The following is a 22,484-nucleotide window of genomic DNA, read 5'->3' as shown; positions in this document are numbered from 1 at the left end:
TATATATATATATATATATATATATATATATATACATACAAACAGATACACATACATAAACTGAGCTTTATATATTAGATATATATAATATATACACAAACACACACAATGTGTTACAATTTTTCAATATACTTTATTAAATTCCTTGTAGAATAAACTTACAAAAAAAACGTAAAAAAAAAAGTAATCTCATTCTGCAACTTCAGTAGGAGAAGAATAAAATAAAAGTTAAGGGGAATGGTAAAGCAAAATTAAACTGCTATTATAGCTAAAATGTGCCACATAAGCCCAATCCTATTGTGATTACTGGTGTTTCTCCATATTGTTTTCCCATATCTGTGACCATTGGTCACTGATCGGATATTTTGCTCTCATCCTGTTTATACAGTATAGGCGTCATGTCCGCTCTGATCCTGGGATCCCGGTAGAGGGACCCTTGTTTTCTCTGTGGCTTTGCCACACACAGTTTGGGAAGTGTCTGGGTGGCCCGGTGTACCTGTGATGTGAGCCTATGTTGGAATTGCTGAGAGGTGTTTCTAGAGTTTACTACATTAAGCAGGGTGACTGGGAAAGCTTGATCCTTAAAGAAGTTGTCCAGTTACCAAAACTGTTTGTTTGTTTTTTTCTGATAAATCTTGCTAATATGTGCCCCTCAACACATCTATTATGTTTTTTCAGCAAAATTAACTTTTATTGTGCACTAGCAGCACATGCATACACCCACTCTGCTCCCACCCAAACCCTTCTCCCTGCCTCTTCCCAGTGGATGTGCACTGGGAGCAATCACACAGAGACAGCAGCAGCTCTACACAGCCAGGGGAAGAAAGTGTGTGTGCGCGTATATACAGTGTGTGTGTGTGTGTGTGTGTGTGTGTGTGTGTGTGTGTGTATATACAGTGTGTGTGTGTGTGTATATACAGTGTGTGTGTGAGTGTGTATGTGTGTGTGTATGTCATACTCACCTGTCTGCAGGGTCCCGGTGCCATGCCTGCTTCCAGCCCCTGTCTCGGTACCGCCGCTTTGGCTGTGTGCAGTCTCCCCGGGGCACGTACGAAGCTTGCAGGACCTGGCGGTGGATCACCTGATGCAGTCACCTGACTCATCAGCTGATCGATTCTCGCGGTGCCGGCGGCCGGCTATCAGCTGATCCTGCCGTCAGGGGACTTCATCAGCTGATTACCGGCAGCTCCTGCAGTGATGGGCCAGGATCAGACTCCGCTGCAGGAGCTGCCGGTAATCAGCACATAAGTGAGTATGTATGTATGTATGTATGTATGTATTTATTTATTTATTTATTTTCTACTGATGCATCAGCTGATTGTGTAATCGGCTTTTATACAATCAGCTGATGTATGATGTAATTCACATCCTTTAACCTGACACATCATCTGATCGCTTTGCCTTCCAGCAAACCGATCAGATGATATTGGATCCGGATTGTACGGCGCGGGACCCTAACCCAGGATTACTGCGGAGGGGGGTTTATTTCAATAAAGATGGAGTCACTAATTGTGTTGTGTTTTATTTCTAATAAAAATATTTTTCTGTGTGTTGTGTTTTTTTTATTTTATCATTACTAGAAATTCATGGTGGCCATGTCTAATATTGGCGTGACACCATGAATTTCGGGCTTAGGGCTAGCTGATAATATACAGCTAGCCCTAACTCCATTATTACCCAGCTAGCCACCCGGCATCAGGGCAGCTGTAAGAGTTGGATACAGCGCCAGAAGATGGCGCTTCTATGGAAGCGCCATTTTCTGGGGTGGCTGCAGACTGCAATTCGCAGTGGGGGTGCCCAGAAAGCTTGGGCACCCTTCACTGTGGATTCCAATCCCCAGCTGCCTAGTTGTACCCGGCTGGACACCAAAATAAGGCGAAGCTCACGTCATTTTTTTTTTTTTTTTAAATTATTTCATGAAATTCATGAAATAATTAAAAAAAAAAAAAAAGGGCTTCTCTATATTTTTGGTTCCCAGCCGGGTACAAATAGGCAGCTGGGGGTTGGGGGCAGCCCATACCTGCCTGCTGTACCCGGCTAGCATACAAAAATATGGCGAAGCCCATGTCATTTTTTTTTTCTTTTTGGGTAAAAAACTGCATACAGTCCTGGATGGAGGATGCTGAGCCTTGTAGTTCTGCAGCTTCTGTCTGCTCTCCTGCATACACTAGTGAATGGAGGATGCTGAGCCTTGTAGTCCTGCAGCTGCTGTCTGCTCTCCTGCATACACTAGTGAATGGAGGATGCTGAGCCAAGTAGTTCTGCAGCTGCTGTCTGCTCTCCTGCATACACTAGTGAATGGAGGATGCTGAGCATTGTAGTTCTGCAGCTGCTGTCTGCTCTCCTGCATACAATGAACATTTTGAATAAGGAAATGACATCAGACCTTTTTTTTTTATCAACAATCTTTAATGGCATTGTGCACTGATTAAAAACGCAGTGAGCAAAAATGCAGCAAAAAACGCACCAAATCGCGGCAAAAACGTGACATGCAGCACCGCAGATGACAGAGCAGAGCAAGTTGGTGACATGCTCTGCTCTGACACATAGTGTGCTGCATGTCACTATATCCACTCTGGGACTTGTTGTGCAGGTGACCGGATGATAGATGTCACTAACTTGCTCCACTCTGTGACTTCTGCTGCATTGTTCCAACTGTATACACTCTCACCTGAACAAGTCTGAGTGGGGCAGTTATTGACATGTATCATCCGGTCACCTGCACAACAAGTCCCAGAGTGGAGACAGATAGTGACATGCAGCACACTATGTGTCAGAGCAGAGCATGTCACTGTCTCCACTCAGGGACTTGTTGTGCAGGTGACCGGATGCTACATGTCACTAACTGTCTCCACTCTGGGACTTGTTGTGCAGGTGACCGGATGCTACATGTCACTAACTGTCTCCACTCTGGGACTTGTTGTGCAGGTGACCGGATGATACATGTCACTAACTGCCCCACTCTGTGATTTCTGCAGCATAGTACCAACTGTATACACTCTCACCTGCACAACAAGTCCCAGAGTGGAGACAGTGACATGCTCTGCTCTGACACATAGTGTGCTGCATATCACTATCTTTCTCCACTCTGGGACTTGTTGTGCAGGTGACCGGATGCTACATGTCACTAACTGTCTCCACTCTGGGACTTGTTGTGCAGGTGACCGGATGATACATGTCACTAACTGCCCCACTCTGTGATTTCTGCATCATAGTACCAACTGTATACACTCTCACCTGCACAACAAGTCCCAGAGTGGAGATAGTGACATGCTCTGCTCTGACACATAGTGTGCTGCATATCACTATCTTTCTCCACTCTGGGACTTGTTGTGCAGGTGACCGGATGCTACATGTCACTAACTGTCTCCACTCTGGGACTTGTTGTGCAGGTGAGAGTGTATACAGTTGGTACTATGCAGCAGAAATCACAGAGTGGGGCAGTTAGTGACATGTATCATCCGGTCACCTGCACAACAAGTCCCAGAGTGGAGACAGTGACATGCTCTGCTCTGACACATAGTGTGCTGCATGTCACTATCTGTCTCCACTCAGGGACTTGTTGTGCAGGTGACCGGATGCTACATGTCACTAACTGTCTCCACTCTGGGACTTGTTGTGCAGGTGACCGGATGATACATGTCACTAACTGCCCCACTCTGTGATTTCTGCTGCATAGTACCAACTGTATACACTCTCACCTGCACAACAAGTCCCAGAGTGGAGACAGTTAGTGACATGTAGCATCCGGTCACCTGCACAACAAGTCCCTGAGTGGAGACAGATAGTGACATGCAGCACACTGTGTCAGAGCAGAGAATGTCACTGTCTCCACTCTGGGACTTGTTGTGCAGGTGACCGGATGCTACATGTCACCAACTGTCTCCACTCTGTGACTTGTGGTGCAGGTGACAGAGTGCAGACAGTTGGTCCCATGCAGCAGGACAGATGGCAGAGCACAGCGGTGACATGCCTGTCAGTGTCTTGCTGCTGGGAGGAGCAGATGATCACACTGCCCGACACCGGCCGCTCTCCTGACATCGCAGCAGAGCGGGCTTGTGGAGAGTGTGAGCACATACTTACGTGCAGGGGGGGATTTCAGCTGAAGAACCCCCCCTGTACTGCACACTGGCGCCCCGTGCCTCACCATCTGCAGGACGCCGGCTCCACACTGATGTCCTCCGGATCCTCCCCTCGATACTGGGCTGTGATGTGCGGTAGTCACCGCCCACAGCCCTGTCACTCAGTGTGAGTGGTGCCAGCCTCCTCTGACGTACCTGTCTTGTTTGAGAGCCCGGAAATGCCGGGACGTCAGAGGATGCTGGCGGCCACAGCTCCAGGGGGTCATGTGACCGGCACTGAGCGTGCAGGATAGCGCCGCTCAGTGCCAGAACTGGAAACAGAAGCCAATGGAGAAAACTCCTAGAAAGGTAAGTAGAACTCCTACAGAAAATAAAAAAAATGGGTGAACCACCCCTTTAAGTGATTTATATTAGAACCACAAACTCATTAGCAGACCAGCAATTCCTTGATTCCTTCATTACGTTGGCAGTTCCATGAGTGGTGCAGTGACCTCACATATGTGGGTAGTCTTCTGTCATTTCCACCATACAAGCATTAAGAGTAAATGAAGTGTTACCTGATTAAGAAGGGGACCTGAGTGCGCTGTGTGTATGCTAGCTCAATCCGACATTGCCTCCCATCAAGCATTCGTAAGTCTGTAACCGCATGGCATCTTTGATTGCAATTGCTATTATTTGCCTTTTATTCCACCTCTGATCTTTAATAAAAGCGCTACAGCTATAATTCCATCATTATGGCTAATCAACCATTATACTGCTGTTTTCCCTTTACCTGGGTCACTACAATCTAGTTGAATGCTAGTTCTCCTTAGGAAAAGTATGCAAAAAGTCAAAAATGTTACACAGTCATTTTTTAGGAAAACAGCCAAAGTTTTCTTCCAAAGAAAATATAGCTATCTGTTAAAGCTGTTTATACACAATACACGGTCATCCAAAATCTCTAATTCTGTCAGTTTCTAATGTGTGCAGGCAGGGGCATAGCATGTGGGGGCTATAAAAGTAATTGCCCCGGGCACCAAATTCTTTGGGGGGCAAAATTGACCCCAACCTCCCTGACAAATGATGCAAGAGGACCTGAGTTAGCTATGTGCGCACTTACCGGATTTTCCCGTGGATTTCCTGCGGTTTTGCGGCATGTTTCGCTGCAGAAAATGTTCATAACATCTCTGCAGTGAATCACCAGCAAAACCTATGGGAAAAAAAAATCCTCTGCGCACTAGGCGGATTTTGACAGCTGCATGTTTTGCTGCGGGATTCCCGCAGCAAAAACAATTGCATGTCAATTATTTTCCGCACGTCGCTGTGGGATTTCACTCCATTGACTGCAATGTAATCGTGAAATCCCGCAGGGAATAACGCAAGCAGCAAATTCTGTGCGGTTCACTGCGTTTTGCTGCGTTATTCCCTGCGGTATTTCGTGGTTTACCTCCGGTAATGTACATCGCTTGCTTGCGGTTTTGCAGGGAAATGATATCATTACAGGAAGAGGAAGCCGTGCAGAGAGTAAACACACACACAGATCACAGACACAGAACACATAGACACATAGAACACACATAGAAAGCAAACGGAAATATAGAAAACAAAACACAGGGCTCCGCTGTATATTTACCGTCCAGCCGAGGTAAGCACACAGCGGCGGCCCGGTATTCTCAGGCTGGGGAGGGAGAGGGGCAGGGTTAATGTCCCCTGCCTCACTCCCCCTCCGGCAGCCGAGAATATCAGCCGCAGCTGCCCCGGCACTGTCGCATGCATTATGCGGCAGTACCGGTGTGTCCCCGGCTCTTCCTGCCGCCGTGTAGCAGTGGCAGGCAGGGTAATACAAGGGGTTAATGGTGGTGGATCACCGCCATTAACTCCAGGCTTGATCATGGCAGCGTCTATGTGACAGCTGACATGATCAACCCGTAAGTAAAGTGAATAAAACACACAGAAAAATCCTTTATTTTAAATAAAACACTAACAAGCCTTGTTCACCCTTTTATTAACCCCTCCCGAAACAAAAGCTCCGGCGTAATCCACAGCTCCGACGTCCTGCGAGGCTTGCATCCAGCCGCGACTAACACACAGCGCTGAATGAATGCAGCCTCGCAGCAGACAGCAGAGGTAATTACCAGTCATTTCCCACGGCCGGTAATGTGAACTCACTGCCGACCGTGGGAAATGCAGCGATCTGTCCTCTATATATCCCTCTATCTATCCCTCTATCTATCTATCTATCTATCTATCCCTCTATCTATTCTTCTGTCTCTTTATCTATCTACTATCTAAGAAGGAAATTATTTTTTTTTTTCAATGTGCTTTATTGCATTGAATGCAATAAGCACATGTACCAACCCGCACGCGGCCAAACCGCGGCAATACCGCGAACAAAACCGCGGCAAACCGCATGCGGTTTTGGGTGCGGTTTGCCGCGGTTTTTTACCGCGGGTGCGGTAATCTTTGAGAGCATGCGAAATTTTCTCAAGAAAATTCCATTTCCCAGTGCGCACATAGCCTTAGAATAGCTTTTAGATACTGATGTACAGGCTTAGTGAAGGAGTGTACTGCCAGCTAAAATGAGTAAAGGATCTAGAACCTGGTGAGTTGTATTGGCCGCGACCCCCCGATCCTATGCAGAGTACGGAGTCATGATGAGCTTCGCTTTTGCCATTAGCAACCAACGTGACAAAACGTTCAATATAATGAAGTGAGCTTTGTCACCTTTCTCACACACAACGAGATCACTGCTGCGTCACAGTTTCTGTGACGCAGCAACGATCCCCCTAGCGATCTCATTATGTGTGATACCTACCAGCGATCAGGCCCCTGCTGTGAGATCGCTAGTCGTTGCTGAATGTTCTTGACCATTTTGTTCAAAGGCAATGTCCTGCTGGACAGGACGCATCGCTGTGTTTGACGCCTACCATCAACCTCCTAACACAGTCCCAACGCCCGCCGAGATCGTTATACAGGTCGCTGATCGTTACTGCGTCGTTGGTAAGATCTGACTGTGTGATATCTCACCAGCGACCTCCCAGCGGCTTACCAGTGATCCTTATCAATTCGCATCGTTTTCGGGATCGCTGGTAAGTCGTTAAATGTGACGGGGGCTTTAGTCACTACCTATGCAGAGCGCAAAAGCAGACTGTTGAATTCTGCATAGGCAGCCAGTGAGATGACTGTTCTGCAACCTAATTATTTAAGACTTTATTGAATCCTGTGTGCTACACAGTGCTCTCCCAAAGCTATCTGCCTTTCCTCACTTGTAATCTTGTAAGGAGAGAGAAGGTCCTGCTGGGAGAGAGGTACAGAAGAAAGTTTATAATATACATTTTTACTTTTAGTATTTTGTCAGTGCTGAAAAGCAAAAAAAGGGGCAAACGAAGGCAAATTAGAATTGTCAGTATTTTCTTTATAAAACGATATATTAGGTTTTGGGGTTTTTTTAAAGAAAATACTGACAATTATAATTTTACCTCCATTTGGCCCTTAAATTTTTTATATAAATTTCTATATATTTTATATATAAATATACTACTGTTCCCATTCGTAGGGGATTGCCAGCTGCTTGACCCATTGTGTTTGAGGTAGTTGGCAGAGTTAAGCCTTCAGCCTTGTAAGACACTTGTCTCTTTCGTGGGGGGTTCTTTGGGTATTGATAAACGGTTATGACAAATTAGTTTTATTCTTGAAAACCGCAAAAAATATATAGTGTGGAGGTTAAGTTAAAGGGGTTGTCCGGTCAAAAATAAGTTTGCAGTCACAATCTGCTCTGCAGACTTATGAATCCTCCCTGTGCACGTACTGTGTGCGCTGCAATGATTCGCCGGTTTCTGAGCCGGGGACACCAGACAGGTGACCACAATTGTGTAATATGCATGTTCCCTGCCAGAACCCGACTAGTGGGTGTAGCCTCACTGTATACAAACGTATTGAGCAAGGCAGAGTCCACTAGATGTTTATGCCTACTAGTCGGACTCGCCCACTCCATATGCTTGCATTGAGTAAGGCTGCGCCCACTAGTTGGGTTCTGTCCAGGAACATGCATATCACACAATTACGCTCACCTGACCTTTGTTCCCAGCTCAGAAACCAGCGAATCCTCAAAGGATTCAGAAGTTTGCAGTCATGTAGTGACACATAAAGGGACTACAGACTTATCATTTTAGACTGGACAACCCATTTAACGGAAAATTAACAGAACTATATTGTGACTGTAATTCCTCTTCAGACCATGAAAATCTCTGCCTGTTTATTTGGAATTGTGTTTATGCTGTGTACATTTAATTGTGTTTTCTGCACTTCAGGAACTGGCAAAGATCAGTGCACGCAATGTGCCAAGGACTTTCATCTGCATGACTGGCGTTGTGTCCCAACCTGCAGTCCTGGCTTTTATTCTGAAGAAGTGCCTGGGTTGCCACATAAAGTTTGTCGAAGGTAAGCTTCCCAGTTTTAATGAAAAAAAAAAATAAAGGAGTTGCCATATCAGGACAGACACTTTCCAAAATTTAGATTTGCTAGATGCAGAATGTAACAAGTAAAACACGGGTGCTCTGCGGCAAAATCCTCTGAAGCAAGTCACTATTAAGTTGGCCTCTGCTTTGCCTTATGAAGCTGGAGTTACCTAATTGAGCTGCTCCTTTGGCGCTGTATGCTATAATGGTTTGCTGGGACTCCTTTTAAGCATATAGCCGAGTGCTATTCAATGTTTTATTTGATTGCACTCGGACCAGTGTTATACTATGGGGCAATGCTAATCTTTGGAGGGGGTTTTTCTCATGCCGATTCAATACCAGAAAACAATGCTGCGAGTGGCACCGATATGTGGATTGTGTGCACCCATACAAGTCTATGGGTGCGTGTGAAACATCGGTGTGCATGCGCATGTCATCTGTGTGCCGTCCGATTGCCTCAGACACAGGCAAAGGAGAAGATGGAGAAATTTAATTTCTCAGTCTTCTCCTCACCTGTGCTCTGGTTCTCTCATGTGTGAATGACACAGTGAATGACACTCTCATCACGCTCAAAAAAAGAGTTTGTGCCGGTGTCATTGGAATATAGCATCCGATGCTCTCGCATGACAGATTTATTGCCAGTGTGAGTGAGGACTTAAAGAAAGCCTCTATCCAGAAATGATCTTCTGCTCATGTCAAGTCACATTGGGGGAGTTGTGAATAGTGATGGGCGGACCTGCAGATACCCGGAATCGGAGTGTCCAAATGGGTTTAAAACAAAACAAAAAAATAAAAATAAAAAAGATTCGGGCCCAGAATTTATCCCGAATATCTGGCCGGATGCCGGTACCCATATGTCTATGGTGATCCGAGTCATGCACTTTACAATGGTTCTAGAAGGGATAGAGAAATTAGAGCAGGCGCGTTATACTTACCAGTCTCCATGCGGCTGTAATACTACTTCCGGGGCCACTCATTAACCTTATGCATATGCACTGCTTCCCCTTCCCACCGGCAGCCCCAGTGTCTGTGATTAGTTGGTTACACCGCGCCCCACCCTGTGTGACAGCCTGTCTGAGTGCTTGCAAAAGTAAACTGTGTGTGTCCCTATCATGGTGTAAAATTAAAATAATTGGCGTAGGGTCCCCCATAATATGATACCCAGCACAGATAAAGCATACAGCTACAGGCTGCAGCCCCCAGCTGTGTGTTTATCTTGGATGTGTATCAAAATTAAAGGGAACCCATACGGCTTTTTTTTTAAAAAAAAAAAAATAATAATAATTTTAAAAACCCGGTGTGCGGTCCCCCCAAGTTTTATACCAAGCAATGATCAAGACGACAGCTGGGGGCTGGTATTCTCAGGCTGGGGAGACCCATGGTTACTGCCCCCCAAGCCTATAAATGGCAGCCTGCAGCCGACCAGAATTGTTGCATTCATTAGACGTGACAATCCCAGAACTTTACCCAGCTCGTCCTAATTGCCTTGGTGTGGTGGCAATCTGGTTAATAGGTTAGTGACACCTCAAAGCTGCCACTAAGCCCTAGATTAGTAATGGGGGGGATCTTTGAGACCCACCAATTACTAATGAAAATAAATAATACATAAAAACACAGAAAAAAAATTATTTTATTTGAAATAAAATACAAAAAAACCCCACACTCTTTCGCCCCTTTTATTAAGCCCAAACTCCCAGGTCCGACGTAATCCACACTAGGTCCCACAACTATTATGGGTCTGCAATACATATAAAAAGTAGTGTGTGTGTGTGTGTGTGTGTGTGTGTGTGTGTGTGTGTGTGTGTGTGTGTGTGTGTGTATAGAATATATAATATAATATATATGTGTGTGTGTATATATGTATGTATATATGTGTGTGTATATATATATATATTATAAAAAAAGCTGCATGGGGTCCCTCGGAACTGTTGGTGGGCAGGGGAAGCAGTGCATATGTATGAAAGATAATGAAAGGTAAGGAGCAGCCCTGGAAGTATGTGTTACAGCCGTGCAGGAGACTGGTAAATATAATACGAAGAAAAAACAAAAAGCCAGCACTAAATGTGCACTTCAGCACTAAACATTCCAAACTGTACTTATTATAAAAATTTTGAGATTTTTGGCAAAAAATTGCAATTTCTTGAGCTGCCTCGCCACGTCACGGCAAATCTCATTTGAGGCAGTCCTACACTAAAATATTTTTATAAAATGTGCCATACGGCCTCACATATGAATAGTAGAACTGCTCTTAGCAGCACTCACCTGGTCTATTTCAATCCCACCTTGCTATGCACCCCAATTTGGGATGTATTCCATCTGTCTAGATTTTGGCAGTTGGTGACTGTTCACATTAAGTCATCAGGCCTTGTCCACAGGCTATTTACTTCATGCAGCATTTGCTTGGACCTGTCCCGCCCACAGCCATGACTCAGTCATGGGTACGGGATTGAAATAGACCAGGTGAGTGCTGCTAAGAGCAGTTCTACTATTCATATGTGAGGCCGTATGGCACATTTTATAAAAATATTTGGTGTAGGACTGCCTCAAATGAGATTTGCCGTGACGTGGTGAGGCAGCTCAAGAAATTGCAATTTTTTGCCAAAAATCTCAAAAAATTTTATAATAAGTACAGTTTGGAATGTTTAGTGCTGAAGTGCACATTTAGTGCTGGCTTTTTGTTTTTTCTTCTTTGGTAAATATAATACGCCTACTTTCCCCAATTTTCTTTGTTTTTCCTATATATTTTTGTTTAATTACCTGAGCTGCCAGATCCGGATAGGTAACCAGAGTTCCCTGTGAACTTCGCAGTCGGTGCACAGGTACTTGTGAACCCGCACGAATCCGCACTTTTCCAGTCCAGGTCCGCCTATCACTAGCCATGACCAATGAACTGTTAATATGAGCCAACATAAGAATGTTGGAAAATGTTCAATTTTTTCTGCTCTATAAGTAAAGAAAATTGGTGTTTGTCTCTCCTTTGTACTTAAACTTGATTCTAGTTCTTTTTCTTACCCAATGTTCTGTATCTTTGTCACTATCTCTACATGTTCTATTTCTCTTATGTCAGTATTATCACATCTCAAACCCTCATACCAATGCAGATTCTTTGGGAAAATGAGTTTTTGCTCAGAGAAATATGTGGTTAAGAAATATGCTCTCTTCTGCTGTCTAGGTGTGAAGAGAACTGCCTGATCTGTGAAGCCACAGGGAAAAATTGTATCAAATGCAAAGAAGGTTACAGCCTCCTGAGCGGATCATGTGTCACCAATCACACCTGTACCAATGGTGAGTCTTAGGTCTTTTTTTCCCCTCAGTATTTGTAAGCCAAAATCAGGAGTGGAAAATACAGAGAAACTATAATTGAAAAATTCATACCTCTTCTGTATTCTGGACTAATTGAGTTTGGTTAACAAATGCTGATTAAACTCTAATGCCTTATACACACATCGCTAACATCAAATACATACAAAAACATGCATCGGACATTAGTCATGTTACACTGCTGTCATTAACAAATCTAAAACTTACAGACAAGCAAATAGAATTTGTCTCAAATTTTATAAAAATATTAGATTTTCTGCAGTTTAAATGTTTTTGTGCCTCACTTCATACAAATCCCAGCAAATTTTGATTGTAAAGAGCTAGGAAAGAGATTAAGGTGTGTCTTGTCCCACATATCCCACACCTGATCCTCCTCTGGTTTCCCCCGGCTCTGGTCTCTTCTGGTCTTTCTCCATTTCTAGAAGACCAGATGAGAATGCATCCTACATTTATTATGCTCTGGGGTTTGGAAAAAGCAAATAATCCTCCTCAAATATAATAAAGTTTCTGGACAAATTCAAGCTAACTGACTCAATCAAATTTCAGCATTTTCACTTATCACTTCTAAAGATGACAGCTAATGATTAGAGAGTGTGCTCGACACTCTATGCTCAGCCAAGTATCGCGGGTGCTTGGATGTGTCGTTCATGAGCAATCCGACACAAAGAGCCGGCTCCCTTCAGTAAATGATTGGTACCGGCACCGCAGTGAGAGTCCATGTTGCTATTTGGGTTCAGCCACCCGAATAATAATAATAATAATTAAAAAAAAAAAAAAACAAAACCAGGATTAAAGCAGGACAACTATACTTACCGCGCAGCTGTTGCACTGCTCCTGGGTTTGCTCATCAAATCTCATGAATATTCACTTCTTCCCCCACTCATCCATTGTGACAGCATCTGTGATTGGTTGCAGTAAATATTCATGGACTTTAGTGACCGGCAATAGGATCTGAGTAGGTCTATCTTTGTGTAGTAGCAGTTTCTGAGTGTGTTTCAATCCGAGGAAAAGTTATTGTGCAGAGACAGTTTTCTGCACAGAATAGAAGGTTTGAAGATATTATAGTGGGAAAATTGCAATTTTTTTTATACATGGTGTTTTAAAATGTAAAAAATAAAATAAAAATTAAAAGATATGCATTTACCATAAAAACCTGATTTAAACAAAATACGTCTTTTGTAATGACTACCTTTTAAATATCTGTTATTCATCAGAACAATGTATACCCATATATACCACTGACAAATGTTCACATTGTACATAAAGGATGGCACGTAAACTTGGCAAATTTGTGTTTTTATAAGATGGCTGAAGGTCACTTATTGAAACCCAAACCTGACGTAATCCCAAATGTAGTGTAATTCTTTCTATCATGATTACATTCTAATATGCTGTTGTCTTCCTTTGTTTTTCCTTGTCAATTAGCGGATGAAATGTTCTGTGAGATGGTAAAGTCCAGCAAACTCTGTGAACGGAAACTATTCATCCAGTTTTGCTGTCGGACTTGTATGCTGGCAGGCTGACCCCTCGAAGTATCTTCTGCTTCCCACCATAGCGTGACTGCTGCCGACGTAGCGTCCAGAACACCCTCTTCTGGCAATGGTGCTATTCTGAGTACATTAATCCATTTCATGCCAAGGCTGAAGGCCAGTGAATGGGTTAAGAGGCCGTCTGCTTGACAATAGCCCCCAATGTGTTGTATTGTTAAACATTGACCATAAGAAAAGTTTCTGGAAGGGATTCAGGATAACGCCTCATGTATTAGTTGTCCAATCTTCCAGCGCCGTCGCTTATCTGCTCCAAAATGAAGACCGAGCAGCAATAGATGCTCCAATGTACTATGAAAGGGAAGAGCACGGCCGTATCAATTTGGGGTGACCTTCTATTCATTGTGCCAGTAGTCCCAGAAGAAAGAAGAAACGTGTGCCTTGTAGGTTTCAGATTGGAAGTCCGCCTTGTACTTTGTAGAGATGTCGTGGAGCATCGCCCGATGTTGATGGAAATTATTGGGTTGGTTGGATCACTTGAATAGCTGCTATGTAATTTCATGGGTCTCATTATTTAGGGCATGTACTAAAGACTGACACACAACACTTTATTCTTTCCTGCTGGAGGTCACGTGAATCTACAAACAGTAGAAGTAGATATAGCACATACTGTATGTCTTATACACAAGAAATACTTCATCTGATCACACTTTCCACTATGCACACATCTCCAGCGTATCGTGTGATTGTCTTGTAATAGATTTGAGTTTTTACATACACAGGGAATAAGTCTTGTACTTATCTTCACGTTACCATCCCACAGCTACGGAAATGAGAATTTGTGATGATTTGCCAGTTGATGGATTTGTCAGTTTTTATCTCATGTTTTCACCACTGTGAGGGCTGCTTTCAATTCTGGGGAACTGTTGTCAGATTGGAGATGTGCTGTCCGCACCCCTTAGATCCATCAACCTCCACTTGTCTCCCAACACAAAAAAATGTCTAGAAATAAACAGCAGATAAAAGTGATTCTCAATAAATTATAATATCATCAAAAAGTTAATTTTAGTTATTCAATACAAAAAGGGAAACGTCTATATTATATAGAGTCATTACAAACAGAGTGATCTATTTCAAGTGTTTATTTCTGTTAATGCTGATGATTATGGCTTACAGGCAATGAAAACCCAAAAGTCATTATCTCAGAAAATTAGAATAATTAACAGAAAACACCTGCAAAGGCTTCCTAAAGGTCCAGTCACACTAAGCAACTTACCAGCGATCCCAACAACGATAGGGATCGCTGGTAAGTTGCTAGGAGGTTGCTGGTGAGCTGTCACACTGCGACGCTCCAGCGATCCCACCAGCAACCTGACCTGGCAGGGATCGCTGGAGCGTGGCTACACGAGTTGCTGGTGAGCTCACCAGCAACCAGTGACCAGCCCCCAGTCTCCTAGTTACAGCACACATCAGGTTAATTAACCCGATGTGTGCTGCAGCTAAATGTGCACAGAGCAGGGAGCAGCGCACAATGCTTAGCGCTGGCTCCTTGCTCTCCTAGTTACAGCACACATTGGGTTAATTGCCTGATGTGTGCTGCAGCTACATGTGCACAGAGCAGGAGCCGGCAGCACAGGCAGTGAGAGCGGAGGAGGCTGGTATCAAAGGTAAATATCGGGTAACCAAGGACAGGGCTTCTTGGTTACCCGATGTTTACATTGGTTACCAGCCTCCACAGAAGCCGGCTCCTGCTGCCTGCACATTTGTTGTTGCTGTCTCGCTGTCACACACAGCGATCTGTGCTTCACAGCAGGACAGCAACAACTAAAAAATGGCCCAGGACATTCAGCAACAACCAACGACCTCACAGCAGGGGCCAGGTTGTTGCTGGATGTCACACACAGCAACATCGCTAGCAACGTCACAAAAGTTGTTCGTTACCAGCGATGTTGCTAGCGATGTTGCTTAGTGTGACGGGGCCTTAAGCGTTTAAAATGGTTTCTTACTCTGGTTCCATAGGCTACACAATCATGGGGAAGACTGCTGACTTGACAGATGTCCATAAGGCAGTCATTGACACACTCCACAAGAAGCGTAAGCCACAAAAGATCGTTGCTAAAGAAGCTGGCTGTTCAGAGTGCTGTATCCAAGCATATTAATGGAAAGTTGAGTGAGAGGAAAATGTGCGGTAGAAAAAGGTGCACAAGCAATCAGGATAACCGCAGCCTTGAAAGGATTAAGAAAAGGCCATTCAAAAATTTGGAGGAGATTCACAAGGAGTGGACTGCTGCTGGAGTCAGTGCTTCAAGAGCCACCACACACAGACGTATCCAGGACATGGGCTACAACTGTCACATTCCTTGTGTCAAGCCACTCATGACCAATAGACAACACCAGAAGCGTCTTACCTGGGCCAAGGAGAAAAAAAAGTGGACTGTTGCTCAGTGGTCCAAGGTGTTGTTTTCAGATGAAAGTAAATTTTGCATTTCATTTGGAAATCAAGGTCCCAGAGTCTGGAGGAAGAGTGGAGAGGCCACAATCCAAGCTGCTTGAGGTCTAGTGTGAAGTATCCATAATCAGTGATGGTTTGTGGAGCCATGTCATCTGCTGGTGTAGGTCCACTGTGTTTATTGAGACCAAAGTCACTGCAGGTTCTCCCAGTGTTTGTGTGGGTTTCCTCCAGGTACTCCGGTTTCCTCCCACACTCCAAAGACATACAGATAGGGACTTTAGATTGTGAGCCCCAATGGGGACAGTGTTCCTGTTGTATGTAAAGCGCTGCGGAATATGTTATCGCTATATAAAAAATAAACATTTGATTTGATTTGCAGCCAATTACCATGACATTTTAGACCACTTCATGCTTCCCTCTGCTGACAAGCTTATTGGAGATGTAAATTTCATTTTCCAGCAGGACTTGGCACCTGTCCACACTGCCAAAAGTACAAATACCTGGTTTACTAACCACAGTATCACAGTGCTTGATTCGACAGCAAACTCACCTGACCTAAACCCCATAAAGAATCTATGAGATTGTCAAGAGGAAGATGATACACCAGACCCAACAATTCAAATGAGCTGAAGGCTGCTATCAAAGCAACCTGGGCTTCCATAACACCTCAGCAGTGCCACAGGCTGATCGCCTCCATGCCACATTGATGCAGTAATTCATGCAACAAGAGCCCCCGACCAAGTATTGATTGCATTTGCTATACATACTTTTCAGTAGACGTAAAAACGTTGTTCCCAATTTATCTAAATCACGGTATCTCAACTCAATATCACTAACAAAGAAAAAACGAGTATAGTATACCAAATTCAATATTTTATTAGAAATTTAAAATGCACAAAGAAAAAATATATCACTAGAAAATCCACGAAACAATGTTGAACAAACAATGGTGCAAGGATAGCTCTTTGCCTTATGGATTTTCTAGTGATATATTTTTCTTTGTGCATATATTTTAAATTTCCAATAAAATATTACATTTGGTATAATATACTGGTTTTCTCTTTGTTTGATACTTTTCAGTAGGCCAATATTTCAGTTAAAAATCATTTTTTCAGTTGGTCTTGTATAATATTCTAATTTTCTGAGATAATGACTTTTGGGTTATCATTGGCTGTAAGCCATACTTGTGGCGCCCTTGAGGCTCCAGTCGCCACAGAGTATTGCACCTCAGTTAGGTGTGGTATTCACCTCGGGTACGGAGGGGGTTAATCACCGGTGTTCCACATTCACACTTTACATACAGCTTAGGAGCTTTCTCACTGGGGAGCTGGACTAGTGTAGGCAGGGGTTTGTCATCACGAAGCATGGGAATTTCCCCATCACTAGGACAACCACCTGGGGGGCGGGCACCACTTGGGTAGAAGTAGGAGCAACTTACACAATCTTCAGTCAGTCTGCCTGGGACATCAGTTCCAGGACTCCACACCACCATCTTCTCCATCTTTTTCTTACACGGGGCCTAGGCTTGGAGCGGAACGCTCAGCCCGGGTTCCTCACTGCTGGAGGGGCAACTCTTACAAAGAACCTTTTCCAAACACTGGTGGCTTCTTCCAACTTATCCGAGGTCGACTGGGCCCATCACAGCGGTGACCAGTGCTTCTGCGGCAGCGACCGGGCTACTTTAAAAGAACTGTGAGTAAAGACACCTGGAACTGCAGCCGACTCAGACTCTTATTACCAGTGCCCAGTGCCTCAACGCCAACGGACACCACCACTACTCCTCTCATTATCCTTCCCGGGGCCCACTCCACCTGTGGGGAGCAATACCATCTATGCTGCAACTACCATCCGCCCCGGAGGACAGCGACTGCAGCGGCGGCTAATTCCCTGGCCGCATACCGCAGGTGGTGTCACGACAAACATCCACCTCTTAATCCCCTTCTATTGGTGTACACCTCGTGGCATGAAACTGGGCAGGCCACCGTGACATCCCAGTCCTCCGCACCGGCTCGGTGGCGAGTTAACAGGTACGAGACCCAACCTGGACCCCATGGGTGCTACATAATAATCAACATTAACAGAAATAAACACTTGAAATAGATCCCCCTGTGTGTAATGACTCTATATAATATGAGTTTCACTTTTTGTATTCAATTACTGCAATAAATTAACTTTTTGATATTCTAATCTCTTGAGAACCACTTTTACATTAAAGGGGTTTCCTGGACTATGATATTGATAACCTAGCGATATCCAATTGCCGGAGGCTAGCACCTGCAACAAACCGTTATTGCCAGGTTTTGCTGTGGCTGAAATGGCTGAAAATGTAGGCCCCGATTTTTTTTTTTTTTTTTTTTGGTCACTTTTTTGTTTTTGTCTTGTGGTATTCACTGACATTTTTTGTCCCAAATTCACACAGTTCATGAACTTGATGCAAGATCAAAAATGTCTTTTTATTTTTTTGTTTTTTGTTTTGTTTTTTAACCTTTAACCAGGTTTTTTTAGACAAATTTTAGCATCAAAAGTAAGAATGTAAAAAAGTCACATTTCTCTAAAAATGAGCCTAATTGAAGAAAACTCCCAAAACCATACACCGGGCTAGGATTAGAGTAAGATACGCCAGAAAAAAAATTGACATTTGGTAAAAGTCGCATTTCATGAATTTGTCTAAATGTATAAAGAATAAGGGCAAATATAAAGACCAAAAAAAAGAAATTTCTTGAGAAAAAAACTGATGAATCAGGGCCACAGTATATGGAGCTGAAACATCACAGCTCTGTACACTATGTTCCCCATTAATCAAAGCCTTTACTCCAGTATTCTAGTGTTAAAAGGATTTGAAAAGTCACCAAATTTTGGTAGAACTTGAAGCTTGGCTAAACTGTCAGGATTTTGGGTGTTCGTGCCATTTTTTGCTAATCTCCTCCGAAAAAGTGGTCTCAATAAACCACTGCTCATGAAAAATGTATGAGGTGCGGTATTCACTACGCCACAAATCTTACGCCAGCATGGATTGGAGTAGGATTTATGGCAAAGCGCATACCCCTTGTCTGACTCTCCTGATTCATGAAGAGGTGTGCGCTTGTATCCATGAACAAATCCGTACATAGGCCCCGATTTGTCATGTGGCTCACCTCCAATTAAAATGAATGGGAGGTAAGCTGTAATGCCTGACAACAGCAGCCAGTTCCCAGCATCTTGCGATGCAGCTTTTACAGCTACGTACCTGGTGTACATTCAGCCTTAATGGAAGTGGTTAATAGCTGATTGGTGGGAGTCTGACACCTGATACCTCCCATCTTATATAGATGACCAATGCGAAGGATAGATTATCAATATCATGTGCTTGGACAACCAATTTAATAGTTTAATTGATTTATGCAAGGTGCTCAATGATAAATACCCCATCAGTCACCCTCTTACATTCACCATTCTGCCCTAAGGCTATGCGAACAATTCATTACATGACTCACATGCAGCATGTTTTCCCCAGATTTTTATTGCCACAAATCCTGTCGTAAAAATCTGAATCGCCAACAGCCCTAGCTTTCCCTCTACATGAAATATGGCTGCTTTCTACCAAAAACTGTGCAACACCTGTACGTGGTATTGCTTCTTGGTTTTATATACTTAAAGGTGTTGTCCAATGAGCAAAGATGAATTTAATCAATAGATCTTTGAACAATAATTTCCACATTTGGATGTGTTTAAAAAAAAAAAAAAATGTTCCTGTGCTGGTATAATCTTATATATGTGCCCTGCTATGTACTGTGTAATGTACTGTGTAATGGCCGTGTCTGACCGTAAAGGGGCATGGTCTGACCATACCACTGCTCCTGGGGAGTTTAGGAAGTAATTAAAAAAGTATACAGACATTTACAGCACAGATTTGCAAAGAACTCTTTCTTTGAGGTAAAACTTTAACAGGAAAGCAAATGTTTTACCTCACAAAAAGAACCAGCTATGATCCTATGCTGTTCAGTCTGTATACTTTTTTTTTTTTTCTTTTCTTCCTCCCCTGCCCAGGAGATGTGGTATGATCAGACCATGTCCCTGTACGGTCAGAGACTGCCATTACACAGCACATAGCAGGTACATATATATAAGATTATCTCCGCACAGGAACATTTTAAACGCATCCAGTTCTGGAAATGTATTATTCCAAGATCTACTGTATTGATTAAAATTAGCGATGAGTGATCACTACCATGCTCGGTACTGGTAACGAGCAGTTGAGTGCTCGGAAGGGGGCATCTCAAGCACCCCAATATAATGGGAGTCGAAGGAGAACTTGAACATTTTTCCAGAAAATTTCCATTATATTGGGATGGTGGAGTCATATCCATCAGCATGTCCAACTGCTCGAAGAATCCCGAGCATGGTAGTGCTCACTCATTACTAATTAAAATCAACTTTCAAATTAACTTTGTGCAAAGGGAAAACCCCTTTAAGAGAAGTTGGACGTCAATACCTCAAGCAACCTGTGTGGTCGGGGCAGTTATTAGAAGAAAGCTGGCACTCTTTTCCACTCCTCTACAAGACATCATTTTATTGCGTCGAGAAAATAAATTAGCCAGTGACCCCCTCCCTAAATATTACATCTATGCACATGCTCAGGAGACTAAACCCTAGAGGACGAGGAACCCACCTTATTCCTGAACCCCTCTAAGTGGACACATGGATCAGAGGAGCCTTTGCATTACCTTATTCTGTTTTTTACATATAGGAAGTCAGGCATTATATATATTCCATGTTATAGGCTGTCATTGGCAAGTATCTGAGGAAAAAGGAACAAATACAACATAAGAAACTATTGTATAATATATATTAAAACTTTCTGCTGGATTAACCCTTTAATATGAATACATTTTAAAGTTTTCCATTAACATGAATTTTCCAGAAATATTGTGAAATAAAGTTAGAGATTTGTATATAATATTCCATATATAAATATTTCTATGGTCTGTCCACAATATAATCTATGATAATTCAAGCTTTTTTTGGTTTTACAGTCATGTATCATTTGTATAGGAAACTCTGCCTGATGTATCATTGCCAAAATTGTACATATGCCTTTAGAAGTCCGGTCTAGTCTGTGCGGCCCGGCTGCTAAAGAGCTTTTAAAGTTTGCCAAGTGTTTTCAGATGCTCGGCAATGTTTTTACATATTTCTTTTTTCTTAAATTATAATGTTAAAGACCATTATTTTTCCATAAATTGTCAGTTTTGTATCAGAAATATTTGGTGTTTGTCATGTGTATAGAGTATGTCTTAATCAAACTATAAATATGTTTGTGTTGCATGTGATTTTTATAGAAGTATCTGTTAACACTTTATAAAAAAGAAAAGATATATTCATAAACGGTGTAGCTATATAACAACAAATATTTACACTTCCAAATCTGCAGGGCAAAGGGTTAAATTCAAAGTATTCCCATCACAAATATAATATAGTTTGATTTTTTTTTTTGGTTGGATTGGATGGGTTGTTACCAACATCTGGTGAGAAATTTATGTCAACATGACGCATACATGGAGTCATGGCCAAAAGTGTTGGCACCTTTTGAAATTCTTTTCAAAAAATTATTACAGTTACACAAGTTTTGTTATACACATGTTTATTTCCTTTGTGTATTAGAACAATACGTTGTTGGCACCCTTACCTTAATATTTGGTTGCATACCAATTGGAACAAAAACTGCAATCAATCTCTTCGTATAACCAGCAACAAGCTTCCAACACCTATCTACTGGAATTTTGGACTCTTCTTTTGCAAAGTATTCCAGGTCTTTCATATTTGAATCCTATTGAAAGGACTAAGACTAAAACAATATGTCGAAACGCGTAGTTTTATGAGGCATAGCCCCCCTGCAATTTATAGCCACACCACTGTATGTTAACTATTTTTGCAAATAAATTTGGACTTTTTAACCCTAGAACGCATACCTGGGGCCTCGCAGGCCTGCTAGGTCATTTGTTTTCTATGGTAGATTGAATTGTTTGCGCGTTCTAGGGTTAATATACCCCAAGGATCACGCTGGATTAACTTCCTTTCAACATGATTCCAGGACACTCAGCAGCAGAGCTTTCCGTGTGCTGGATCTGAATGGGGAGCGGTGTTTGGCTTGTAACGGTGAGCTGAAATCTTCATTCTTTTTTGCACGCGTTTCATATTTGAAGGCGCCTAATCCCAACAGCAATTTTAAGATCTCTCCAACAGATTTTCAATGGGATTTATATCCCAACTCATTATGGTTACTTCAGACGTCTCCAGCGCTTTGTTTCCTTCCATATTTGAGGGCTTCTTGAAGTATTTTTAGGGTCATTGTCTTGCTGGAAGACCCATGACCTAGGACGCAAACCCAGCTTTCTGACACTGGGACTACATGGCGAACCAAAATCTTTTGGTAATCTTCAGATTTCCTGATGCTTGGCACACAGTCAAGGCCCACAGTCCCAGAAGAAGGAAAACAAACTCAGAACATATTAGGACCTATCGTCACACATGGTGGAGGTTCAGTGTCTTTTCTTTGTAGGCCTCATTCTGTTTTCGGTTAACAGTATAATGATGTTCTTTACCAAAAAACTCAATCTTGGTCTCATCTGTCCACAAGACACTTTCCCAGAAGGAATTTGGTTTACTCGCATACTTTTTGGCAAACTGCAGCCTAGCTTTTTTTTTGTCTCTTGTGTTAGCAGTGGGGTCC

At 42.9% G+C, this 22,484-nt stretch overlaps 1 protein-coding gene across 1 annotated transcript in view; it reads left to right on the top strand.

Annotated features, from left to right (window-relative positions):
• PCSK6 (proprotein convertase subtilisin/kexin type 6) overlaps window positions 1-21,663 on the top strand; it is a 390,964-nt gene extending 369,301 nt beyond the window's left edge. The window contains exons 19-21 of the mRNA XM_075346016.1: window positions 8,372-8,501; window positions 11,691-11,803; window positions 13,265-21,663. Of these exons, the coding sequence (XP_075202131.1) occupies window positions 8,372-8,501; window positions 11,691-11,803; window positions 13,265-13,362 (341 nt within the window). The 3' untranslated portion in view covers window positions 13,363-21,663. The remainder of the gene's footprint in view (window positions 1-8,371; window positions 8,502-11,690; window positions 11,804-13,264) is intronic.
• Window positions 21,664-22,484: the final 821 nt, after the last annotated feature.

Source organism: Anomaloglossus baeobatrachus, chromosome 4 (genome assembly GCF_048569485.1).
Source record: "Anomaloglossus baeobatrachus isolate aAnoBae1 chromosome 4, aAnoBae1.hap1, whole genome shotgun sequence".
Taxonomy (NCBI): domain Eukaryota; kingdom Metazoa; phylum Chordata; class Amphibia; order Anura; family Aromobatidae; genus Anomaloglossus; species Anomaloglossus baeobatrachus.
The sequence above is the reverse complement of the archived record's forward strand: the minus strand, read 5'-3'. Positions and strand labels throughout refer to the sequence as shown.